Here is a 22,366-nt window from a genome sequence, read left to right as displayed (position 1 = left end):
CGGGGAAGACACGTCTTTTGCTCCGGCAGCAGTAGCTCCCCGTCGCCAGATAAACACTGTAGTATAGGCCCATAGGATAAACTGATCCTAAGGTAGACTCCAATCCTACAATAAGCATTTGTTCGCCTAGAACCTCTTGTGCAATTCATAAAGTTTACATACACAAAGTAAGCATGGTGAGTGATTGCCTTGGACTCCATACTGTATGTTTATCTTGGAGAAGAATAGGGCACTAATGTTGTCCTCAATTTAGCAAATATGCCTTGCATTAAGGTTAACTACATCACGAATTGCTTGTGTTTCACTGTTGGCGTCGACTATCGACTCAAGGCGTTGCCGTAGTTGCCAATGATCACATATTTGTAGAAAAAAGCAATTTTAATATCATTAAATTTATTTTGGGCATTCCTCAAGGGAAATCCCATGCTTAGTCCTACCAAATCATTATGCCAAGGGTGGCACTAAAGCAACACACAATAGCAATATGGATGAAATGACATAAATCCCATGTAATATATTAAACGAAACACTGTAAATAAATGAAAATTTTGAAGCACAAAACGAATCATGTAATCAGAAAGCTCCATTACATAGCAGAGAAAAATAGTACTTTTCCGCATAATAAGAACACCTAATTTCTACCTAACTTTTGTAAAACTGTGTTTGAGTTTTTTTTTCTAAGAAACACAATTTCCATTTAATATGATCAAGAAACAAAGTTAGCAAAGGTGGAGACATAGTTTATCTTACCAACATTGGGTGAATCAGAGGTTTTGCCAGGACAGAAAGAATCATTGTCCATAATACTTGAAATGAAATGCATATCTCTCCCGTGAGGAAGGAGATGTGCTCATCTTCGTGAGGGACAGAGCCGGGCCAACATAGCCCCTCCCTGATCCTCCAACTCCGTCGCTGCACCGCTTCTCTAGCTCCCTCCTCCCTGCTCGACCTCCAGAACCACCTATCTCTCCCGTACAGAAACTGATATAGTCTAGACATCAATCAGTCTAAACACATGAAAATTAAAGTTGGAAGGGGTGGGAAATGGCAGCCCATGCGAACTAATTACCTGGCTGATATATTTTTGATGTTGATATATTCTAGGCTGCAACATAAATTTAAGAAGTTGATATGCTCCAGTATACTGTACTTGATAATCTGCAGAGTCCAACATTACCATTTGTCTTAATATACAGCAGAAGGGAAGAAAAACGCATGAAAATAGAAGAAGGTATTTCAAGGACATGGGACACACACTACTTAGAGGACAACTAAGAAAATGATATCGACCAGCATGTAGTACAGAAACTAAGTATTCTCTTGATATAGATCAGACAAATATAGAAAGAAGCAGACAATAGATGCAGCGGAGCCACATAGTCAACAGAGAATAATGGTATCTTTGCCATCTTTACTCGCATTAAAAAGGAAGATAAAGATGGGAATCCTACTCGATCCAAATATCAAGAATACTTTCAGCTGAGCAAGTATATTGGACAACCAACAAAGAGCATCAACAAATCAAGCAATTCACTGACAGAAAAGAGGGAGCGGTGTAGTACAACTCCAACATAAAGACGCTAATGGAAAAATTGGGGAGCCCAGGTCTTGCTGTGAACATCGCTAAAAAAATGGCTCTGGAAAAAGGAGCCTGTTTCTTTTCCAACCAACTTTGGTAGGACAACAAATTAATTTAAAATTATTAGGTATCACAACCTTTCTACTAAATCAACAAAACAGACGTGCATGTACCTAGCAGGGTAAAATTCCCTTTTCCCGCGGATCAATATAACAAAGGCAGCAAGAAGCAGATGCATGAAGTCAATGTTACTCGCCGGCATGAAAATGAATAAGCACTAACTAATACATGATTACTTACAATAGTGAAGGAGCGAATTGAACCTGCTGCAAGGCGAGCTCATCAGAAGGTTAAATGTGCCAATTTGAGCTCCTTGCATGGAAGATGAGAAGAGAAAAACTGACATGCATACAGTTTGAAGTGCCACCATGTGCAAACGTCCTCCATATTAATGCTTTCAGGGACTGTTACTCAATACAAATCTGAATGCAAAAAGATACAATTCGCGGTCAGCTTATTTGACTCTAAAATACTCCTTATATGCCACCTAGGAAAATCCATCTCTTCAAATAACCACACATGCCAATGTCACTCATGAAACTCTATGCGGCAATACTATTGTTGCAACACGTCAACATATGAAAGAGGATTTCAGATTACCAATATCTAAAAAATTACACTACTCGGCCAACCAGGCCATCCAAAGGGGCACATTGATCTGGGTCGTCCAATCCCGTAGGCACAGTAAGTTCTAGCCCCGCTTTTCACAACAGCCGTCCATTGCGATAATTATTTTCTCACTTTATGATCTTCCACTGTATTGATGACCCGTTGCGCTATCGCGCAAATGACGTTATCAAGTTAGAATTTAAACCATAAGTTTTAACTTATTTTAGTATTAAAAATTAGCTCGGAATTTAACTGCTTTACTATCTTGCATTCACAATTTATTGCGATTTCACACTATTTTTTTTAGCTTTTATGCTTTTGTATAAGCTCCTCCACTAAATTATGCTTATTGTATCGAAAGAGGTAGCACAATAAAAAAAGCATAAAAAGAAAATTACTAATTCCAAGAAAAAATGTATCTACTTCAAGACAAAAAAAAGGGTTAATTAGATAGATGGCCATTGCAATTTCCAACTATTTGAGAAACGCCACTACAATTTTCGTCTTTTGAAAACACCACTACAATTCTCTGTACGTTCTACAGACAACATTATGTCTATTTAATCACACATACTGACCAAAATATACTTGTATTTTGTCCAAAATAAGTATAAGGGTGGGGCCTATTCACTTTAGCTTGATGCTGGGACACGGTGGCAAGGTCCACCCGAAACAAAAATGAAGATTCGCATCTCACTCTCATGTATCGTGGGCAGTTCAGACCGGAACTCTAAAACACCAGTGTCTATTCTTGGTAGAACACCGGGGGGTAGCCAGCTCCTCCCGTAATTGACTGTATTTCTTGTCTATTCTTGGTATGTGTAACCGGAGCTTGCTCAACCGATTTGAGTTTCCGCATCTCAGGTTGCTAGTTTTAAGCTAGCATAATAACTTATATGCCTAGGATAAAAACAAATGATGTAGATGCTGGCCGCTAATCCAAATATGATTTAGCTGACCAAATTGATAATGAAAAGAAATGTATTACATTTTGACGATGAGAACATGTATGAGATTTAATGTATGAGATGTTGAACTTAGATCTTCAACGTACATATTTAAGACTAAATATTATTTTGTTCAATTTTATTCTGTCAAAATTTTATCCATTTATTTTTTAATTTTACTGTTACCTTCCTATGCTTTTTCAGGTGCAGCCCACCATGTATACATATCTAAGCTAAAAATACAAGTGTATATTAGCCGGTATAAGTGTTTAAATGGACGTAATGGCTTTTATGGAATGTATATAAAATTGTAGTGGCATTTTTCAAAAGACGAAAGTTGTAGTGGTGTTTCTCAAATAGCCAAAAATTGCAGTGGCATCTATCTAATTAATCCCAAAAAATCGGTTCAAGATTTTATATATGCATTACCAAAATACATATATAGAAAGTTTAGTAAACAATATAAGTATAAGTATGTACAAAATCACTGGTAAATGCATAGGCTTTAGTCTCAACAAATGTCAAAAGAGCTTGATTTTCCTTCCGAGTCAATTCATCCCAACAAAAAAATATTACCAAGCTGTAGGAACTTCTGCATCAGTTGCCAAGATCTGCTCCTGAGAACATAATCTACGATGAGAAAAAAGTCAAATAAGTATTTAGCTTTAGCAGCCAACATTTCTCTCTATTGACCTTTCTTCTAACTCAAAAAAATCTATGGTTAATCACACGATTATTTATGCAATGTCACACTTAACTGATCAATAGATGTAGAATCTGTGATTTTTTATAGCGATCGTTTCATGCCATATTATGACATGTTTTCAATTGGAAAAGGAACAAGAGAAACAAAACAATTGCTGGACGCACTAAGTAGATGGTTTCGTAATTGAATGGAGCAGGCTCAGTTCCACAAAATGACTGATTCGCAGAATATAAACGCAAATGGCATGTTTCAACTTTAACCAACTGCCAGCCAATAAACGAAAGGATATGCAGACTGGTTTGTACCTTGTTTAACTGAAGAAGCCATTGATTTTGCTCGGCAGCAGCAGCAAGCCAGACATGTCATAGAAACAGTATTCTCAAGTAATCACATAGAAGTATGCAGAGTTTAGTTGCAACAGAATGAGAACAGATTAGTGTTTGGCATACCCAACATCACTGTAAATAGCAAGCTTCAACCCTCGGGCGTGCTCATAATCTGCAAGTTACCCTGAGAAATATACAATGGTCTCAATACTGAACACTATAAATGGCGGCATAATTCTCTACTTGTAAAATGTCTTGGGACATACTATGCACACGCACATGATTTATTTTGCACAATGTAGTAGTTAACAGGAATCTATTAATGTACATATCAAGATTAAATGGATTTATTGAATCCTGTAAGAATATCTAGTCAAATAAATATAAATAAGGGGAGCCTCCAATGCAATCTCAAGATTATTCACAGGATGCCTTCTGCCACTGCAGCTACAGCCCCACCGTAAACCAAAATCTACACCAATGCTTTACTCCTAGAAATAAAATGAGCAATGAATTCTGTGACATGGACATACTAAAAGATTTACATCTACATCATAGAGCTTAACAAGAAACAAAACCCAATGTATAGTTTGTGCTGCTATCTATGACATAAATAAATCTATACCATACTTTCTGCAAGTAATTCAATCAAGCACTCCACCAGAAAAAAAAAGTTGAAGATATACCTATCACTCTAGAGAAATAGCCAAACACCAAACACCTCACCGTACAAACTGTGCATACATGTAAAAAATAAAATAAAGAACATTGCATCAGCTGGGAGAGAAGGATTGGGAGAAGCTCACAATCGTCTCTCGGCCATGCTCGTAGTCACTCGATACGTGCGCAACTTCCGAAGCTGCACCTAGTCTTGAATGGCACTTCCGCAGAAAGGGTGCTGCGGCGTGCTCAATGGCGCTCGAGCTGCCGCACGCTCGATTTCGCTCGAGCCGCTGCTGACACTCTCTCACCACCTTGCATCCACTTGATTTTTTCTCACTGGAATTTTATCGAATAGGTGTTGTACAAAACAAATAATGCCGATGACAGTAACGAGCTAGGATAAATCTATGCCTCCATTGGCAACAGAGTGGTAGCACAAATTTCTTAACCTAGAGGAGCAATACATGCAGTCTGCAGAATACTAATTCCCAAGGGAACTGTCGCCTGTCGGAGCCATACATTTTCTTAACCGCACAGTTCGCAATACATAGCAAGTGACTGGCACTAATAAGGTGGCTTGCTGTCTTGCAGAATCAACACCTGGAGCAGTCCCCTAAATTTCCCCGTCCCAGAGTCTTTGTTCACGATGAAGTTGCCCATCAGCAGCCTAGTCTGAACATCACAAAAAAAACAAAAACAAAAAATAAGGCACGTCGGAAATAACTGGTGCACTGCACTCAAACTGGTGTGGACCGTGGACGCACGAAATAAGATATTGTGGTTCTCTTGTGAGCAAACTGTCACTAATCAGGCCATCAGGGATCAGATTTTTGAAGGATTAGTGTTGATATATATAGGTTTTGGAGATATAAAGGAAACTGAAGCTGTTTGTTTTGAACAACAGCAAGCAATACTGTCCTGATAAGGTCATGCAACAAGCAATAACCAACAGACAGTGAAGCGAAAATTTGGTTCTACCAGTGTTGTTCTCTTACAAAGAACGGAGCCACTTCTTTCATAACGAGAAACTAAACAAAAATAGGGCTGCCACTAACAAAGCATATCCAGACTCAGCGGCTGGGTGCCACAGCACACACCACATAGTGAAATATAAGGGAGTTCATAACCATCGCTTAAACTATTATATAAACCTGAACCTGCACATCATTCTATAACCTGGAATGATTGAAGGATGGACATTTCAATATGAGTATCCTGGCAATGAAGCTACACAACAAAGATATGAACTTTAAAGACTATAGATAGGTTGTTCTCCCCTGTGATACCTTAATGAGCTTAGTGCATGTATTTATTTTGAGTACTACATCAGAAGAGCTTCATTTTAATTTTGTGGCCATGTTGAACACTACATACTTGTTAATTACATGTAAATCCAATAAGCCAATTCTCATATTCAGAAAAAATGTTATTCCATGATGCAAAACCGAGCAAAGATGAATCCTGATGCTAAAATTGACTATTTGACGATCTGGTAACAAATATCACCTCAACTTTATGCTTATGAGTACATAATTAAGGTTTCCATAGAAAGTACCACCACACTACAGCCATGCCACTCAATTAGCTTTGAAAATAGGAACAACTAATGAAATCCACATTCAAAAAATACAAACAATAAGTTATTAGTAAAAAGGAGGTATCCACCTTTAGACGAAGGTGTCAGTACAGTAAAGCATGTCAATATGATGATAACCAACTTATATTAGAAATTAGCATGAGCAACAAATATTCAAATGCTGGATCTAACAGACAAACTTATATTAAATCATCACAGGTGACCTTACTAATACCAAAGATTCTCGAGATGGCTCTATAAAATATGATCTAACAGCTGTAGGTACATATCATAGAGTTGTATCCAAATTTTAAAAGGGTTAAACACAAGACAAGGGACAACATCAAATTCTGTCACACCAAATGCATGTCAGCTCATACTTGAACTGTTAGCTAAAACCAATATTAAGAAACTAATGCAGTTTTCAATTGGCACGCCTTTTTTGGGGATAACCCAAAGAAAAAAAAAAAGGAGAGCTAGAAAATATCCAGCACACATGACATTACCATAATCTCCACGATGACCCATCAGTATAACCTGGGGCAATATGAGAGCATGTCCAGATCTTGTGCAGGCACTTCAACAAGGTGACAGGAGCTGGAGTGCTTCATGGACAATTGCAGCCATACTTCTGCTTGTTATGACTAATCTATGTCCAACCATTGTTCACTGTTCAGAGAAATCAACACTATCATGTAGAAGGAAAAGAGGCTCTGCTAGCTAACCCACGGAGTGAATGTGTCAACACATCAAAAGGAGATACCAAGGCTAAATTCACTATTAGGAAAACTGGAAACAAATAGGCACCTCCGACTTTCCTCGTCGTCGTCGTCCTGTTGCTTGGTCGCCACCGGCGTCACCGGCACATTGAAGAGCGGCGGCGGCAGTAGAGGTACCGCCTCCAGCCACCTCCATCCCCCGCCTCCACTGCACCTCCACCTCTCCTCCTCCTCCAAATCACCCCCTCTTTCAAGGCTCCCATCACATCTAGGCATGCCCTTGAACGGAGATCTCGAGCCCCCGAGTTGTGGACGATTTTCTCAAGGCGGCGCGCCGCCGCCCACCTGCGTCGCCTCCTCCGGCCTGCCATAGCGGCCGAGCCCGTCCGGCTCCATCTCGGGGAGCGGCGGTGCACCATCGTTGGGGAGAGGGAGAGAGAGGTCGCCGGGGATCCGGGGAGCAAAGAAGGAGCGGGGATTGGGGAGCGAGGAGGGATGCGAGGATTGGGGGAGCGCCTTCGATTTAGGTTTTTACCTCTGGTCAGTGGACAGGAGAAGGAAACGACCGAACGAGCGGACCTGCCTTCCTCTCACTATCGGGTCCCGCACGTAGGAGGTCCCATCTGTCATAGAGTATTTCCGAAGCTGAACGAGTGAGGAAAGTTTGACTGCATCTAACGGCCACGGTGAAAAGCGGGCTGGACGCGAGTGAAACGAGCGGATCAGATGCATTTGCCCCTCTCAGGTGCCTTGGATGGCTGGGTAGTCTAGGGACATTTATAGAAGGAATGCTACATAGACATAAAGTAGTGTAATACCAAACCAGTACTGAATATTAGATTTTCGTGACTTCGTCCAGCCGATACTAAACAAGCATGTAGCCACCAACTATCAATTATCCTAGGTCAGTCGCAAGATCAAGAACCTGATCTCACAGATGTACCAACCAAGATTCATATCTAGCAGTGGATAGGGGGAGGAGGGGACGAAGTGGAAGTATTTACAGGAGAAAAATCAAGGTCTGCTAGAGAAGACGTACGGCGGAGGGACATTGGTGTCAGTGGCATCGGAACAGAAAGGGGTTGCTGTCTCCGGGATGGCAAGGAGGCGATAGAGCTCTGGACTGGCTGGCTGAGGTGTGGCAGAGTGACCGGCGCCGTCGACAATGTTGGTCGGCGCCATCGGCTGGCGCAGCCGCGATTGAGAGGTCGGGGCGATGGATGACTCACTGCGTGTGTCGTGCGCCTCCGACTGCCAGAAACGTGAGGGGTGGACCGTTTCAGTTCCACATTTACCCGAGATAACCCTGTGTGTATCTGGCGGGTCATTGTGGCTGAGCCGCCGGCCAAAACCGGTTTACCGAACGGTTTGGTGGTGGTTTTGGGTGGGTTTAAATTGGATCGAGATTAAACACTACAAAACAGGCTAAACCACTCATGCCGAACAAGGCCTAATGCGAGCATGCTGATCATCCGGTTGATGCAGGCCACATGCTGACAAGGATTCATACCGCCTAGTGATTCACGAGCGTGATGCGGCATGAATCCGTTCCACTTCCACAGAACCGTCTAAATAATGAGTTTCTAAACCCAACGGCCACATCGCAAGAAAAATGCTTCCTCCGTTCCACCAAAAGCGTCTCAATTTTTTTTAAATTTGAACGTATCTACCTACTAGATAGTGTCTAGATAAATTCAAATTTTGACATGGGTTTGGATTTCGTGATGACAAACATGGTCGGTATATTTGCGCGGCCGGGCATGGCATCTTCCTGGTGACGCCTGCTGCCCAAGCCTAGGGTTCAGCACATGTCTGCGGCTGCTTAAGGTGTACCATGCCGTGTAGCCGCCATCAAGCACACACATGTTGTTGCGTCCGTCCATATTTAGGAAAGAATGTATGACAAAATTGAGAAATAATATCATTCTGTAAAACTTGAACAATTTGAATTACAATGCGATGATACATGTTATCTAGCATATTTCTATAAATTTAGGACAAATCCGCTAACATGATTGCCCGGTTTTGACATTTTCTCTAGATCACATTCATGAAAACATAGTAGAAAGAAACAGAGGAAGACAATACAAATTCTATATTTTTAGTTTAATAAGAAGATATTGTCTATTTCTATTTATCATATAATTGCTCTGATTCCTGTAGATTTTTTCGATGATGGTTTGTGACCAGCTCTACCGTGAGGGGCATCTTTAGTTTCAACGTTGCACTTCACATTGGCATTCAGGTTTACCCATTATAGAAAGTTTATAATCGCTAAACAATGTAAGACCTGAGTTCTTCGAGCGTGAACTTCGCAGTATAGTTGAATTTTGTGACAAATATAGAATGTGTGCCTTAAGAAGAACAATATAATTTGCTTCAGTGTGACATATCAACACAACCAAATGAATAGGATCATCGAAAGCTTGTTAAACCATGTATACACATCAAACCAATAAAAATTAAGCTCACACTTCTGATCTTGGATTTATCTCTATCTTCAACATCAACAGGTTTTTCTCCACTTGTCCAAAGTGTGTAGCATTGAGAATCACATATGAAGGATAATAGCAGGTCCATGTACACCCATGTTACTTACAAAATAATTGCATTCAGGTTTAGCCATTAAAGTTGTTCTAATCTAGGACTTCTTACAAAAGCAAGTGGAGCCTCCGTGGATTGCATACAGGTCATCTTGTGTTTTTTACTCTGTGGGTGCACAATGATGTTACTATGCATAAAGTTGTAGGGCTTGTTGTTCTGATTCCAACAAGCCCAAGATCATCGAAATCGGAGTCCGAACTCAAAAGTTATCATCTTTTTTGTATTTCGTCTGGATTTCCGGCGTAGAAACCGGCGGTGCCGGTTTCCCCGCCGAAATCATTCCGGCATGCCGGTTTGTTTCCGGCATATGCCGAATGGCTCACCAGTACTTCATTCCACCAAAACCGAAATGATTCCGGCAAGCTGAAATGGTTCCGGCGTGGGAACCGGCGGTGCCGGTTTCCTCGCCAGTTTCACTTTCTGGTTTCGGCGTAGAAACCAGCGCTGCCGAAATTTTCCGCCACACATACTGGCTGCTCGTTTTTGCCCCAAATGGTCATATTTTGAGGGGCTATAAAAAGGGGGCTTCTTCCCCAAAGGTTTTCTAGGGTTCTTGAGCTCGTTTTTGACAACCTCTTGAGCTTGCTTCCTCTCCCTTCTGTCCTATGATTCTTGCATATTCTTGGGGGATCTGAAAGAGGAGATCTAGATATACAACCTCCTCCAATCCATTCCTCCTCTAAGTGAGGGGAACTCTTGGGATCTTGATCTTGGAGTCATTTATTGATTTCCTCCATTGTTCTTCCTCTCTAATTTAGTAGTGACCTCACTTTAAAAAGCGCAAGTCCTTGTGCATTAGTGCTAGTCCCGGATCAAACCGCTAGCACACACAATTTGAGATGTAATATCAAATAGCAAGGGTATCAATTACAGCAAATGATCCAGCGGAAACTAAAATAGTTCGATAAAACTTGCATAGCTCAAGGGCTAGCATAAACATAAATCAGAGATCAACATCAAACGGAAAGCAAATAGCATGGAGTCCCCTTCCTTCACGGATGCCACATGCAGACATGTTTGGCAAAGACTCGTGATCCTAACATCTTCTTCAGCAGCTAGGGATACCTGCAACATCAAACATTGCAGCCCGAAGGAATAATTACATTTGGAATTTTATTGGCAAGGACACTTTTGTGGACTCAAAAGGCATCCTACACCCACGTGCACATCTGGCTGGTAGAGCTCAGGTTCATTTTGCATAAAGCCAATTTTTCCCTATCGTTTATCAAAATATTTTCTTCCAATCTAATTAACAGTAACATTGGTAAAACCCCAATGTACCAATTAACAGTAACATTGGTAAAGCCCCAATGTACCTTCCTACCCTTGTTCCCCCACCGGTTTTTATTTTAGAAATTGGGATGAGGAGATCTTCGAACAAGTGACTTGTCAGTTCGCTCAAGTTGTCCATAACCGGGAACTCAGGTAAGTACTTAGATTTTACACTCTCTAGAGGTTGAACACCTTTACCCACATGGCCAGGTCAATCCTTCTACCTCGATGCACATTTTGCTCAAGGACAGGTGTGGACCGCGGCCGATACCTTCTGTGTGTAATCACCCGAACCATTTCCTAAGGGCCTCGTTCCACCTACAGTATCCACCTCTACCACCACCTGGCCCCAAGGATCTGGGTTCATACAACATAGTTTGTCAAGCCATAGCCATAGTAGCATGTGGTTGTACGGGAAGCTAATGAGCAAGGTTGTCTACAATCTCTTTATGCATGGGTGACTTTCCGCAAGTGTGCACTAGCACCAGGGTAATGTCCCCTGATACATCCACCCCCTCCATAACTCCACCATTCACCCCGGTAATTCATTAAACTTAGTTGTTTTTCCTTAACCTCTATCAAAACCTTTTCCATGACATAGCTGGTAACAACTAAATTTAATGGCGACTAAGGGAGTCTAGGAGTGGTGTAGCTAAACTACTAGGATTTACTAGCATGCAAAGAGCATAAACCCTAGACATGTCTACTATAAAAACACTATGGTGCAAGAATTAAAACTGGGACTTTTTGTGTGTGTCACTTGCCTTTTTCAGAGGGAGGAGTTGCAATTTTCGCAGTCACAAAGGTTGCAGCTGTCACAGTCGCAATCTACAAGCATACATACATAGCACCATAAACAAAATGCAAAACACGAATGCACAAACATAGACATGAGATGCATATGAGATTTACACAAGTGCACTCCATTTATTGTTCTCTGGTTGTCACTATATGCATGATGCCATGGTCAAGTTTTATGATTGGTTGAATTATTGCGGACCATCTATGTCGCACTAGCGAAGGGCAACTACCATTAATTGTAAAAGGTGTTTTGGTACAGTAGAAAAGTGATGGTTTTTGTGCTACTAGACAGATGGTAACATTTGCAAGCATATGCAAAAAGAATCACTCGAAATGTGTATGTTGGTCTCATTTTATGGGTGAAGTACTATGATTAGGCATTTAAATATGAATGAATCGCAAACTTCTGTAAGTCCACATTTTATTGTTCCAAAATGTTCCTCATGTTTTTAGGATTCCAACGATATAAAGTTTGTGATTTTTGGACATACGGATCTCTGGATATGATTTTCGCAAAGCGCGGACTATCGCAATTCAATTTAAACGAAAACTAGGGGGTGCTAGGACAAGTGGCGCATTCCTATTGGTGCGTACCCTTTCATCGCGGATCAGGCTAGCACCGTTGGATCTAACTTAAATCCTACGACTCAGATCTGTTGACAATTTGGAAAGAGAAATAAAGGAAAAGGGAATTACTAGGTGGCGCTGACTGGACGCTCGCGTGGCGACGAGGTGGCGGGTGACGTGGCGGCACTGAGGGAGATGGCCGACGGTGGCTCGGGCGGCGGTGGTTGGCGGCGCTGTGGCGGTCCCCGACGGCGACGAGGCGGTGGACGAGGGGCGGCGCGGCGATGCGGACTAGGGGTGTCGGTTGCGGGGCCTAGGGTGGGCCCGACCGGAGGTGATGGCCGGCTGGAGGCGGCGCGGTTGGCGGCGCTTCGATGAGCAATCCGGGCAGCCTGGGGGGCGTGTTTGAGAGGGAGAGGTGGGGGAATGGAGAGAGGGCGTTTGTGCTGGGGCGGCCTCAGGCTGAGGGCCTCTTTCTCTCATTTGAAAATGCATTTGAGGCGCCAAAAATATTCAGAAAAATGCAAATAAGATACCAATGGAAACCTTGTGAAAATGTCTTCATTTTGGAATCATTTTTGAAACAAAATAAAATACTTTTAAAACCAAAGTTGGTATACATGCCTAAGTGGTTATTAGTGCCATTTTAGAATTTAGGGTTTTGAAATACAATTTGAATTTTCCCTAAATGCAATGATGTCATGATGCTTATGAATGAAATGCATGAAGTTTGAAATTTGAAATTTGGGATGTTATAAATTTCCATCTTAGCATTTGTTGCTTTGGTGGGATTTGAGTGTGAGGGATTTGAACGCCTTTGGTGTTCTTGCTTCCCATCATTGCATAAGTGTTGAGCTCTCCACCACGATTTGTTCAAGTGAGATACCGTGAGCTTGTTACTCTTGGAGGGTGACCTCCTAGTTGGCTTGGTTGGTGTCTCGGTGACCTCTCGGTGGAAGGTTGTGAAGGGGTTCGGGGCTTCTCCTTCGTTGGAGCTTGTGAAGTGGTTGTGGAGCTTGCCATCTCCGGAGTGGAGGAAAAGCTAGCCATAAGGAAAGGGCTATTCCTTCGTGGGATAGGCTCGGAGAAGAAGTTGAGCCTTCGTGGCGTTGGGAAACCCTTCATGGGATCCCCACCTCTCCAAACGCGACGTACCTTCTTGCAAAGGAAGGGAACACAGGAATACATCTTCGTCCGTGTGCCTTGGTTTTTTCTATACCCGAGCTTACTTTCCTTTGTGATAACCATCAAGCTTGAATTATTTATTATATCTTGCTATCACTTGTTGTTCATATATATATTGTGCCTATCTTGCTTAGCTCTAGTCGTTGTTATCACACTTAGTTGAGCCTAGCATATTTAGGGTTTGTGCTTGAAGAATAAACATTGGTTTAATTCCGCATTCTTACAAGCCAAATTCGTAAGAGTTTTTAAACGCCTATTCACGCCCCTCTAGGCGACATCTCGTCCTTTCAATTGGTATCAGAGCAAGGTCTCTCCTTGTTTAAGGCTTCACTGCCTTGAGAGCAAAGATGTAGGCTAGTAATATAGTGCATAATGACACAATTATCTTTGATGGCACAAATTATCTTTTTGGAGAAATCGCTTGCTTTGTAATCTTCGGACCTTGTGTCCAAATATAGAGCAATTTCTAGATGTAGGTTTTTCTCCTCTGATGGATCCTCAAAATCTATCTTTAGAGGATGAGAAAAATTTACATATTGAAGCTCAAGAATCTAATGAGCTTTTATCCTCCTTGATACTAGATTAACGTAGGTTCTTGATATTTATAAAGCGAAAGTCATCTCACGAGATGTGGAGCAAGCTTAAGAAAATATTTGGTGGATCCATTTCTCATATGGTCGGTGGTGTCTCCGAGTAGATCCCTTCCCCTTCACATCATGAAGAGCTCCAAGTTGCTTCCACCTCCGGCCGTGATGAGTTCTCATCTTCTTCCACTTCACGAACATGTAGCAAGACACGAGGTAATGATATGGTGAGTGGTCAGGAAAATTGCAATGTTGATATTGTGCTCAATAGTGATGATTCCTCATATCTATCCCATTGCATTGTTTCCTCTTTGGACTTAAACACATGTAGCACTGGAAATAATCTACATGCTTGTGTTGATAGTCCTTGCATATCATGTATACACTCCTTACATAAATCCCATGATGATATGCTTGCTTTGTCTTCTTGCCACGAAAAAAATTCTTATATTTCCTCTAATTATTTGTTGTCTAACAATGTAAAGGAAATTGAACAATCTATGAGGCATGGGACTCTCATGAATGAAGATTCCAAAACATCTTCATCGTCATCCTCCGGTATGCACATGTGCCTTATGGCAAAGGGACCAAAGGTAACTCCTACCTTGAATCCCAACACATCTTCGAATGATGAGAGTAATGATGATGAACAAGATGAAGATGATATACTTAAAGGCCTTCACAATGTTAGATGCACCCATCATGGTGATGCCCTTGTCAAATTCGATTTCTTGATGGACTCCCTTAATTAAAGGGATGAGTCCATTGAGGAGTTGGAATCTCATATTAAATTTGAGAAACGGAGATTCAATCTCCTTAGACAAGAGTTGAAAAATGAAAGGTGCATAACTAGTGGTCTTAAGCAAGAAATGGAATCATATGTTCTTGAAAAAGAAAAATCTATTGCTACTAACTCTACTTCTTGTGAAGCATCTATCTCAAAGGAAAATGTTGAGATAAGAGCTCAACTTGATTTACTAACTAGCAATTATAGGGAGTTGGAACAAAGTTATAAAAAGGTCTCGGGCTCCCATGATGTTCTCCTAATCTCCTATGATGGGCTAAAGTTAGCTCATGAGGCTAGTATCACTAAGGTAACATCTTGTGAGCCTCATGTGGAAATTAACACAACCTCTACTCAAAATGCTTTATTGCCTTGTGCTAGTCCAAGTAATCCATCAAGTCAAACTATTGATACATGATGGCGTGTGATGCACACGTCCGTTGGGAACCCCAAGAGGAAGGTGTGATGCGCACAGCAGCAAGTTTTTCCCTCAGAAAGAAACCAAGGTTATCGAACCAGTAGGAGATGAAGGCCACGTGAAGGTTGTTGGTGAAGGAGTGTAGTGCGGCGCAACACCAGGGATTCCGGCGCCAACGTGGAACCTTCACAACACAATCAAAATACTTTGCCCCAACTTAACAGTGAGGTTTTCAATCTCACTGGCTTGCTGTAAACAAAGGATTAAACGTATGGTGTGGAGAATGATGTTTGTTTGCAAAGAACAGCAGAGAACAATGATTGTAGTAGATTGTATTTCAGATGTAAAAGAATGGACCGGGGTCCACAGTTCACTAGTGGTGTCTCTCCAATAAGATAAATAGCATGTTGGGTGAACAGATTACACTTGGGCAATTGACAAATAGAGAGGGCATAGCAATGCACATACATATCATGATGACTAATATGAGATTTACTTAGGGCATAAAGACAAAGAACATAGACCGCTATCCAGCATGCATCTATTCCTAAAAAGTCCACCTTCGGGTTAGCATCCGCACCCCTTCCAGTATTAAGTTGCAAACAACAGACAATTGCATTAAATACTGTGCGTAATGTAAGCAATCCAAATATCCTTAGACAAAGCATTGTTGTTTTATCCCTAGTGGCAACATCACATCCATAACTATAGAACTTTCTGTCACTCTCCCAGATTCAATGGAGGCATGAACCCACTATCGAGCATAAATACTCCCTCTTGGAGTTACAAGCATCAACTTGGCCAGAGCCTCTACTAGCAACGGAGAGCATGCAAGATCATAAACAACACATATATGATGGATCAATAATCAACATAACATATTATTCCATATTCATCGGATCCTAACAAACACAACATGTAGCATGATGATCTTGATCATGATAGGCAGCTCACAAGATCTAAACATGATAGCACAAGAGGAAAAGACAACCATCTAGCTACTGCTATGGACCCATAGTCCAAGGATGAACTACTCACGCATCAGTCCGGAGGCGGGCATGGTGATGTAGAGTCCTCCGGGTGATGATTCCCCTCTCCGGCAGGGTGCCAGAGGCGATCTCCTGAATCCCCCGAGATGGGATTGGCGGCGGCGGCGTCTGTGGAACTTTTCTCGTATCGTGGATCTCGGTAATAGGGTTTTCGCGACGGAGAGAATATATAGGCGAAGGGGCAGAGTCGGGGGAAGCTCGAGGGGCCCACCCCATAGGGCGGCGCGGCCAGGGGTGGGGCCGCGCCCCCCTAGGGTGTGGCCGCCTCGACGCCCCTCTTAGTCTCCTCTTCGGACTTCTGGAAGGCTCCGTGGAAAATAAGACCGTGGGCTTTTGTTTCGTCCAATTCCGAGAATATTTCCTGTGTAGGATTTCTGAAACCAAAAACAGCAAAAAATAGGAACTGGCGCTTCGGCATCTTGTTAATAGGTTAGTGCCGGAAAATGCATCAAAATGATATAAAGTGTATATAAAACATGTGAGTATTGTCATAAAACTAGCATGGAACATAAGAAATTATAGATACGTTTGAGACGTATCAAGCATCCCCAAGCTTAGTTCCTACTCGCCCTCGAGTAGGTAAACGATAACAAGGATAATTTCTGAAGTGACATGCTACTATCATAATCTTGATCAATACTATTGTAAAGCATATGAGATGACATGCTACTATCATAATCTTGATCAATACCATTAAAGTGCGATGTATAAATTCCTGCCCGTTTCTTGGCTCCCGATCTTCCATGACCTCCTCATAGATGATTGTCGCCGGCATCCTCACTGCCTCCATCTGCGACAGCGGTAGCGCGTACGTGTACGAGAGACGGCTCGGGGGCCGGAGATGGAGGATCGAACAAGCTTGACTACGAGGACCAAACCTTGCTTATCCATATTTATAGATGTGTCGGATTGGATGTGGTGGGATTCCGAGTTCGACTAGGGGACGGAGTTTGATGTGAATCTTGGATTTCTGCGACTGTGGCATCAGATTCCTTTGCGTTACGAAACCAAAAAAACAAAATCGGTAGATTCCCATTACAACGCTGATATATCTGTAAACCCATTTCACTGATGGCCCTATGCCACCTGTACAAAGGTCCAAGGAGATAAACTGCATTTGATTTCTCAATTTTGATAGATCTCAACTTGAGGACATCCATACCGGGAAAACATAGAAAACAGATAATGGACTCCTCTTTAATGCTTAAGCATTCAACAACAGATAATATTCTCATAAGAGATTGAGGATTAATGTCCAAGCTGAAACTTCCACCATGATACATGGCTTCGGTTGGCGGCCCAATGTTCTTCTCTAACAATATGCATACTCAAACCATTCAACTCATGGCAAATCACCCTTACTTCAGACAAGATGAACATTCATAGCAACTCACATGATATTCAACAAAAGTGTAACAGTTGATGGCGTCCCCAGAAACATGGTTACCGCTCAACAAGCAACTTATAACAAATAAGATACATAAGCGACATATTCTTTACCACGATAGTTTTTAAGCTACTTTCCCATGAGCTATATATTGCAAATGCAAGGAATGAAATTTTAAAGGTAGCACGCAAGCAATTTACTTCGGAATGGCAGAGGAATACCACATAGTAGGTAGTTATGGTGGACACAAATGGCATAGGTTTTGGCTCAAGGTATTGGATGCACGAGAAGCATTCCCTCTCAGTACAAGGCTTTGGCTAGCAAGGTTGTTTGAAGCAAACACAAGTATGAACCGGTGCAGCAAAACTTACATAAGAACATATTGCAAGCATTATAAGACTCTACACTGTTTTCCTTGTTGTTCAAACACTTTTACCAGAAAATATCCAGACTATAGAGAGACCAATCATGCAAACCAAAATTTCAACAAGCTCTACAGTAATTCTCCACTAATAGGTTCAAACTACATGATGCAAGAGCTTAAACATGATCTATTTGAGAGCTCAAAAACAATTGCCAAGAATCAAATTATTCAAGATAATATACCAATTACCACATGAATCATTTTCTGTTTTTTACCAAATAGCAATAAATGAAGCGGTTTTCAACCTTCACCATGAACATTAAAAGTAAAGCTAAGAACACCAGTGTTCATATGAACAAGCGGAGCGTGTCTTTCTCCCACACAAGGAATGCTAGGATCCTAATTTATTCAAACACAAACAAAAATAAAAACATACAGACGCTCCAAGTAAAGCACATAAGATGTGACGGAATAAAAATATAGTTTCACTAGAGGTGACCTGATAAGTTGTTGATGAAGAAGGGGATGCCTTGGGCATCCCCAAGCTTAGATGCTTGAGTCTTCTTGAAATATGCAGGGATGAACCACGGGGGCATCCACAGGCTTAGACTTTTCACTCTTCTTGATCATATTATATCATCCTCCTCTCTTGACCCTTGAAAACTTCCTCCACACCAAACTCAAAACAATCTCATTAGAGGGTTAGTGCATAATAAAAAATTCACATGTTCAGAGATGACACAATCATTCCCAATACTTCTGGACATTACCCAAAGCTACTGAAAGTTAATGGAGCAAAAAAATCCACTCAACACAGTAAAAGAGGCAATGTGAAATAAAAGGCAGAATCTGTCAAAACAGAACAGTCCGTAAAGACGAATTTTTTAGAGGCACTTAACATGCTCAGATGAAGAAGCTCAAATTGAATGAAAGTTGCGTACATATCTGTAGATCACTCATGAATTTTCGCAGATTTTTCTGAGTTTCCTACAGAGAGACCTACTCAAATTCGTGACAGCTATAAATCTTTTTCTGCGCAGAAATCCAAATCTAGTATCAAGCTTACTATCAAAGACTTTACTTGGCACAACAATGCAATAAAGTAAAGATAAGGAGAGGTTGCTACAGTAGTAACAACTTCCAAGACACAAATATAAAACAAAAATTGCAGAAATAAAATAATGAGTTGTCTCCCATAAGCGCTTTTCTTTAACGCCTTTCAGATAGGCGCAGAAAGTGTAAATCAAGTAACATCAAGAGAAGAAAAATCAACATCGTAATTTGTTCTAATAATAGAATCAAAAGGTAACTTCATTCTCTTTCTAGGGAAGTGTTCCATACCTTTCTCAAGAGGGAATTGATACTTAATATTCCTTTCCTTCATATCAATAATAGCACCAACAGTTCGAAGAAAGGGTCTTCCCAAAATAATAGGACAAGATGCATTGCATTCAATATCCAAGACAACAAAATCAACGGGGACAAGGTTATTGTTAACCATAATGTGAACATTATCAATCCTCCCCAAAGGTTTCTTTATAGAATTATCAGCGAGATTAACATCCAAATAACAATATTTCAATGGTGGCAAGTCAAGCATATCATAGAGTTTCTTAGGCATAACAGAAATACTTGCACCAAGATCACATAAAGCATTACAATCAAAATCATTGATCTTCATTTTAATGATGGGCTCCCAATCATCTTCCAACTTCCTAGGAATAGAAGTTTCAAGTTTTAATTTCTCTTCTCTAGCTTTAATGAGAGCATTTGTAATATGTTTTGTAAAGGCCAAGTTTGTAGCACTAGCATTAGGACTTCTAGCAAGTTTTTGCAACAACTTAATAACTTCAGAGATATGACAATTAACAAAATCAAAACCATTATGATCTAAAGCAATGGGATCATTGTCCCCAATATTCTGAAATTTCAGCACTCTTATCACAAACAGTTTCAGCAGTTTCAGGCAATTTTGCACGCTTTGTATTAGGAGTAGAAACATTGCCAACACCAATTATTTTACCATTGATAGTAGGAGGTTTAGAAACATGTGAAGCATCAACATTACTAGTGGTGGTAATAGTCCAAACTTTAGCTACATTATTCTCTTTAGCAAGTTTTTCTTCTCTTTCCCACCTAGCATGCAATTCAGCCATCAATCTAATATTGTCATTAATTCGAACTTGTATAGCGTTTGCTGTAGCAAATGACTTAATATCTTTAGTTTCATTAGGCATAACTTTCAGTTTTTATAAGATCAACATCAGCAGCAAGACTATCAACCTTAGAAGCAAGAACATCAATTTTACCAAGCTTTTCCTCAACAAATTTGTTAAAAGCAGTTTGTGTACTAATAAATTCTTTAAGCATGACTTCAAGACCAGAGGGTACACTCCTACTATTGTTGTAAGAATTACCATAAGAATTACCATAACCATTACCATTATTAGAAAGATATGGCCTATAGTTGTTACCAAAATTATTCCTATAAGCATTGTTGTTGAAATTATTATTTTTAATGAAGTTCACATCGACATGCTCTTCTTGAGCAACCAATGAAGCTAAAGGAACATTATTAGGATCAACATTATATCTACCATTAACAAGCTTAGACATAATAACATCAATCTTATCACTCAAGGAGGAGGTTTCTTCAACAGAATTTACCTTCTTACCTTGTGGAGTCCTTTCAGTGTGCCATTCAGAGTAGTTGATCATCATATCATCAAGAAGCTTTGTTGCGGCACCCAAAGTGATGGACATAAAAGTACCTCCAGCAGCTGAATCCAATAGGTTCCTCGAAGAAAAATTTAATCCTGCATAAAAGGTTTGGATGATCATCCAAGTAGTTAGTCCATGGGTAGGGCAATTCTTTACCAAAGATTTCATTCATTCCCATGCTTGGGCAACATGTTCATTATCCAATTGCTTAAAATTCATTATGCTACTTCTCAAAGATATAATTTTAGCAGGAGGATAATATCTACCAATGAAAGCATCTTTACATTTAGTCCATGAATCAATACTATTCTTAGGCAAAGATAGCAACCAATCTTTAGCTCTTCCTCTTAAGGAGAAAGGAAACAATTTTAGTTTTATAATGTCCCCATCTACATCCTTATACTTTTGCATTTCACAAAGTTCAACAAAATTATTAAGATGGGCAGCAGCATCATCAGTACTAACCCTAGAAAATTGCTCTCTCATAACAAGATTTAGTAAAGCAGGTTTAATTTCATAAAATTCTACCGTAGCAACAGGTGGAACAATAGGTGTGCATATGAAATCATTATTATTTGTGCTAGTGAAGTCACACAAATTAGTGTTCTCAGGAGTATTCATTTTAACAATAATAAAAATAAGTAAAGCAAACTAAATTAAGTAAAGTAAAACAAGTAACTAATTTTTTTTGTGTTTTTGATATAAAGAAAGCAAACAAGACAGAAAATAAAATGAAGTAAAGCAATACAATAAACAAAGTAAAGAGATTGGATGTGAGAGAATCCCCTTGCAGCGTGTCTTGATCTCCCCGGCAATGGCGCCAGAAAAAGGTCTTGATGGCATGTGACGCACACGTCCGTTGGGAACCCCAAGAGGAAGGTGTGATGCGCACAGCAGCAAGTTTTTCCCTCAGAAAGAAACCAAGGTTATCGAACCAGTAGGAGATGAAGGCCACGTGAAGGTTGTTGGTGAAGGAGTGTAGTGCGGCGCAACACCAGGGATTCCGGCGCCAACGTGGAACCTGCACAACACAATCAAAATACTTTGCCCCAACTTAACAGTGAGGTTGTCAATCTCACCAGCTTGCTGTAAACAAAGGATTAAATGTATGGTATGGAGAATGATGTTTGTTTGCAAAGAACAGCAGAGAACAATGATTGTAGTAGATTGTATTTCAGATGTAAAAGAATGGACCGGGGTCTACAGTTCACTAGTGGTGTCTCTTCAATAAGATAAATAGCATGTTGGGTGAACAAATTACAGTTGGGCAATTGACAAATAGAGAGGGCATAGCAATGCACATAGATATCATGATGACTAATATGAGATTTACTTAGGGCAAAAAGACAAAGAACATAGACCGCTATCCAGCATGCATCTATTCCTAAAAAGTCCAAGGATGAACTACTCACGCATCTATTCATAAAGACAACCATCTAGATACT

General features: G+C 40.7%; 1 protein-coding gene across 3 annotated transcripts; it reads right to left on the bottom strand.

Annotated features, from left to right (window-relative positions):
* Positions 1–776: 776 nt before the first annotated feature.
* Positions 777–2,109, bottom strand: LOC127307152 (uncharacterized). Of its 3 annotated transcripts, XM_071821513.1 has the most exons (4): positions 1,984–2,074; positions 1,880–1,902; positions 1,070–1,158; positions 777–981 (listed from the first exon to the last, which is right to left on the bottom strand). In XM_071821513.1, exons 1-4 carry the CDS (start codon positions 2,024–2,026, stop codon positions 792–794), a joined length of 345 nt encoding a protein of 114 aa, XP_071677614.1. In that variant the 5' UTR covers positions 2,027–2,074; the 3' UTR covers positions 777–791. The 3 variants fall into 3 exon arrangements, 1 of the variants encoding a protein (XP_071677614.1); XR_011746598.1 differs by lacking the exon at positions 1,880–1,902 and having other exon boundaries at positions 817–981; positions 1,903–2,109; XR_011746599.1 differs by lacking the exons at positions 1,880–1,902; positions 1,984–2,074 and adding an exon at positions 1,452–1,499 and having other exon boundaries at positions 818–981.
* Positions 2,110–22,366: the final 20,257 nt, after the last annotated feature.

This window comes from Lolium perenne, chromosome 6, assembly GCF_019359855.2.
Source record: "Lolium perenne isolate Kyuss_39 chromosome 6, Kyuss_2.0, whole genome shotgun sequence".
NCBI lineage: Eukaryota > Viridiplantae > Streptophyta > Magnoliopsida > Poales > Poaceae > Lolium > Lolium perenne.
Note: the sequence above shows the minus strand (reverse complement) of the source record. Positions and strands in the feature narration are given on the sequence as shown.

Bases quoted from the DNA above. Each gene is read 5' to 3' on its own strand.
- LOC127307152 (XM_071821513.1), bottom strand. From the start codon at position 2,026: ATGGAGGACGTTTGCACATGGTGGCACTTCAAACTGTATGCAT. The intron at 1,903-1,983 runs GTCAGTTTTTCT...GCCTTGCAGCAG, and splicing joins GCACTTCAAACTGTATGCAT to GTTCAATTCGCTCCTTCACT. The intron at 982-1,069 runs GTAATTAGTTCG...AGACTATATCAG, and splicing joins ATCAAAAATATATCAGCCAG to TTTCTGTACGGGAGAGATAG.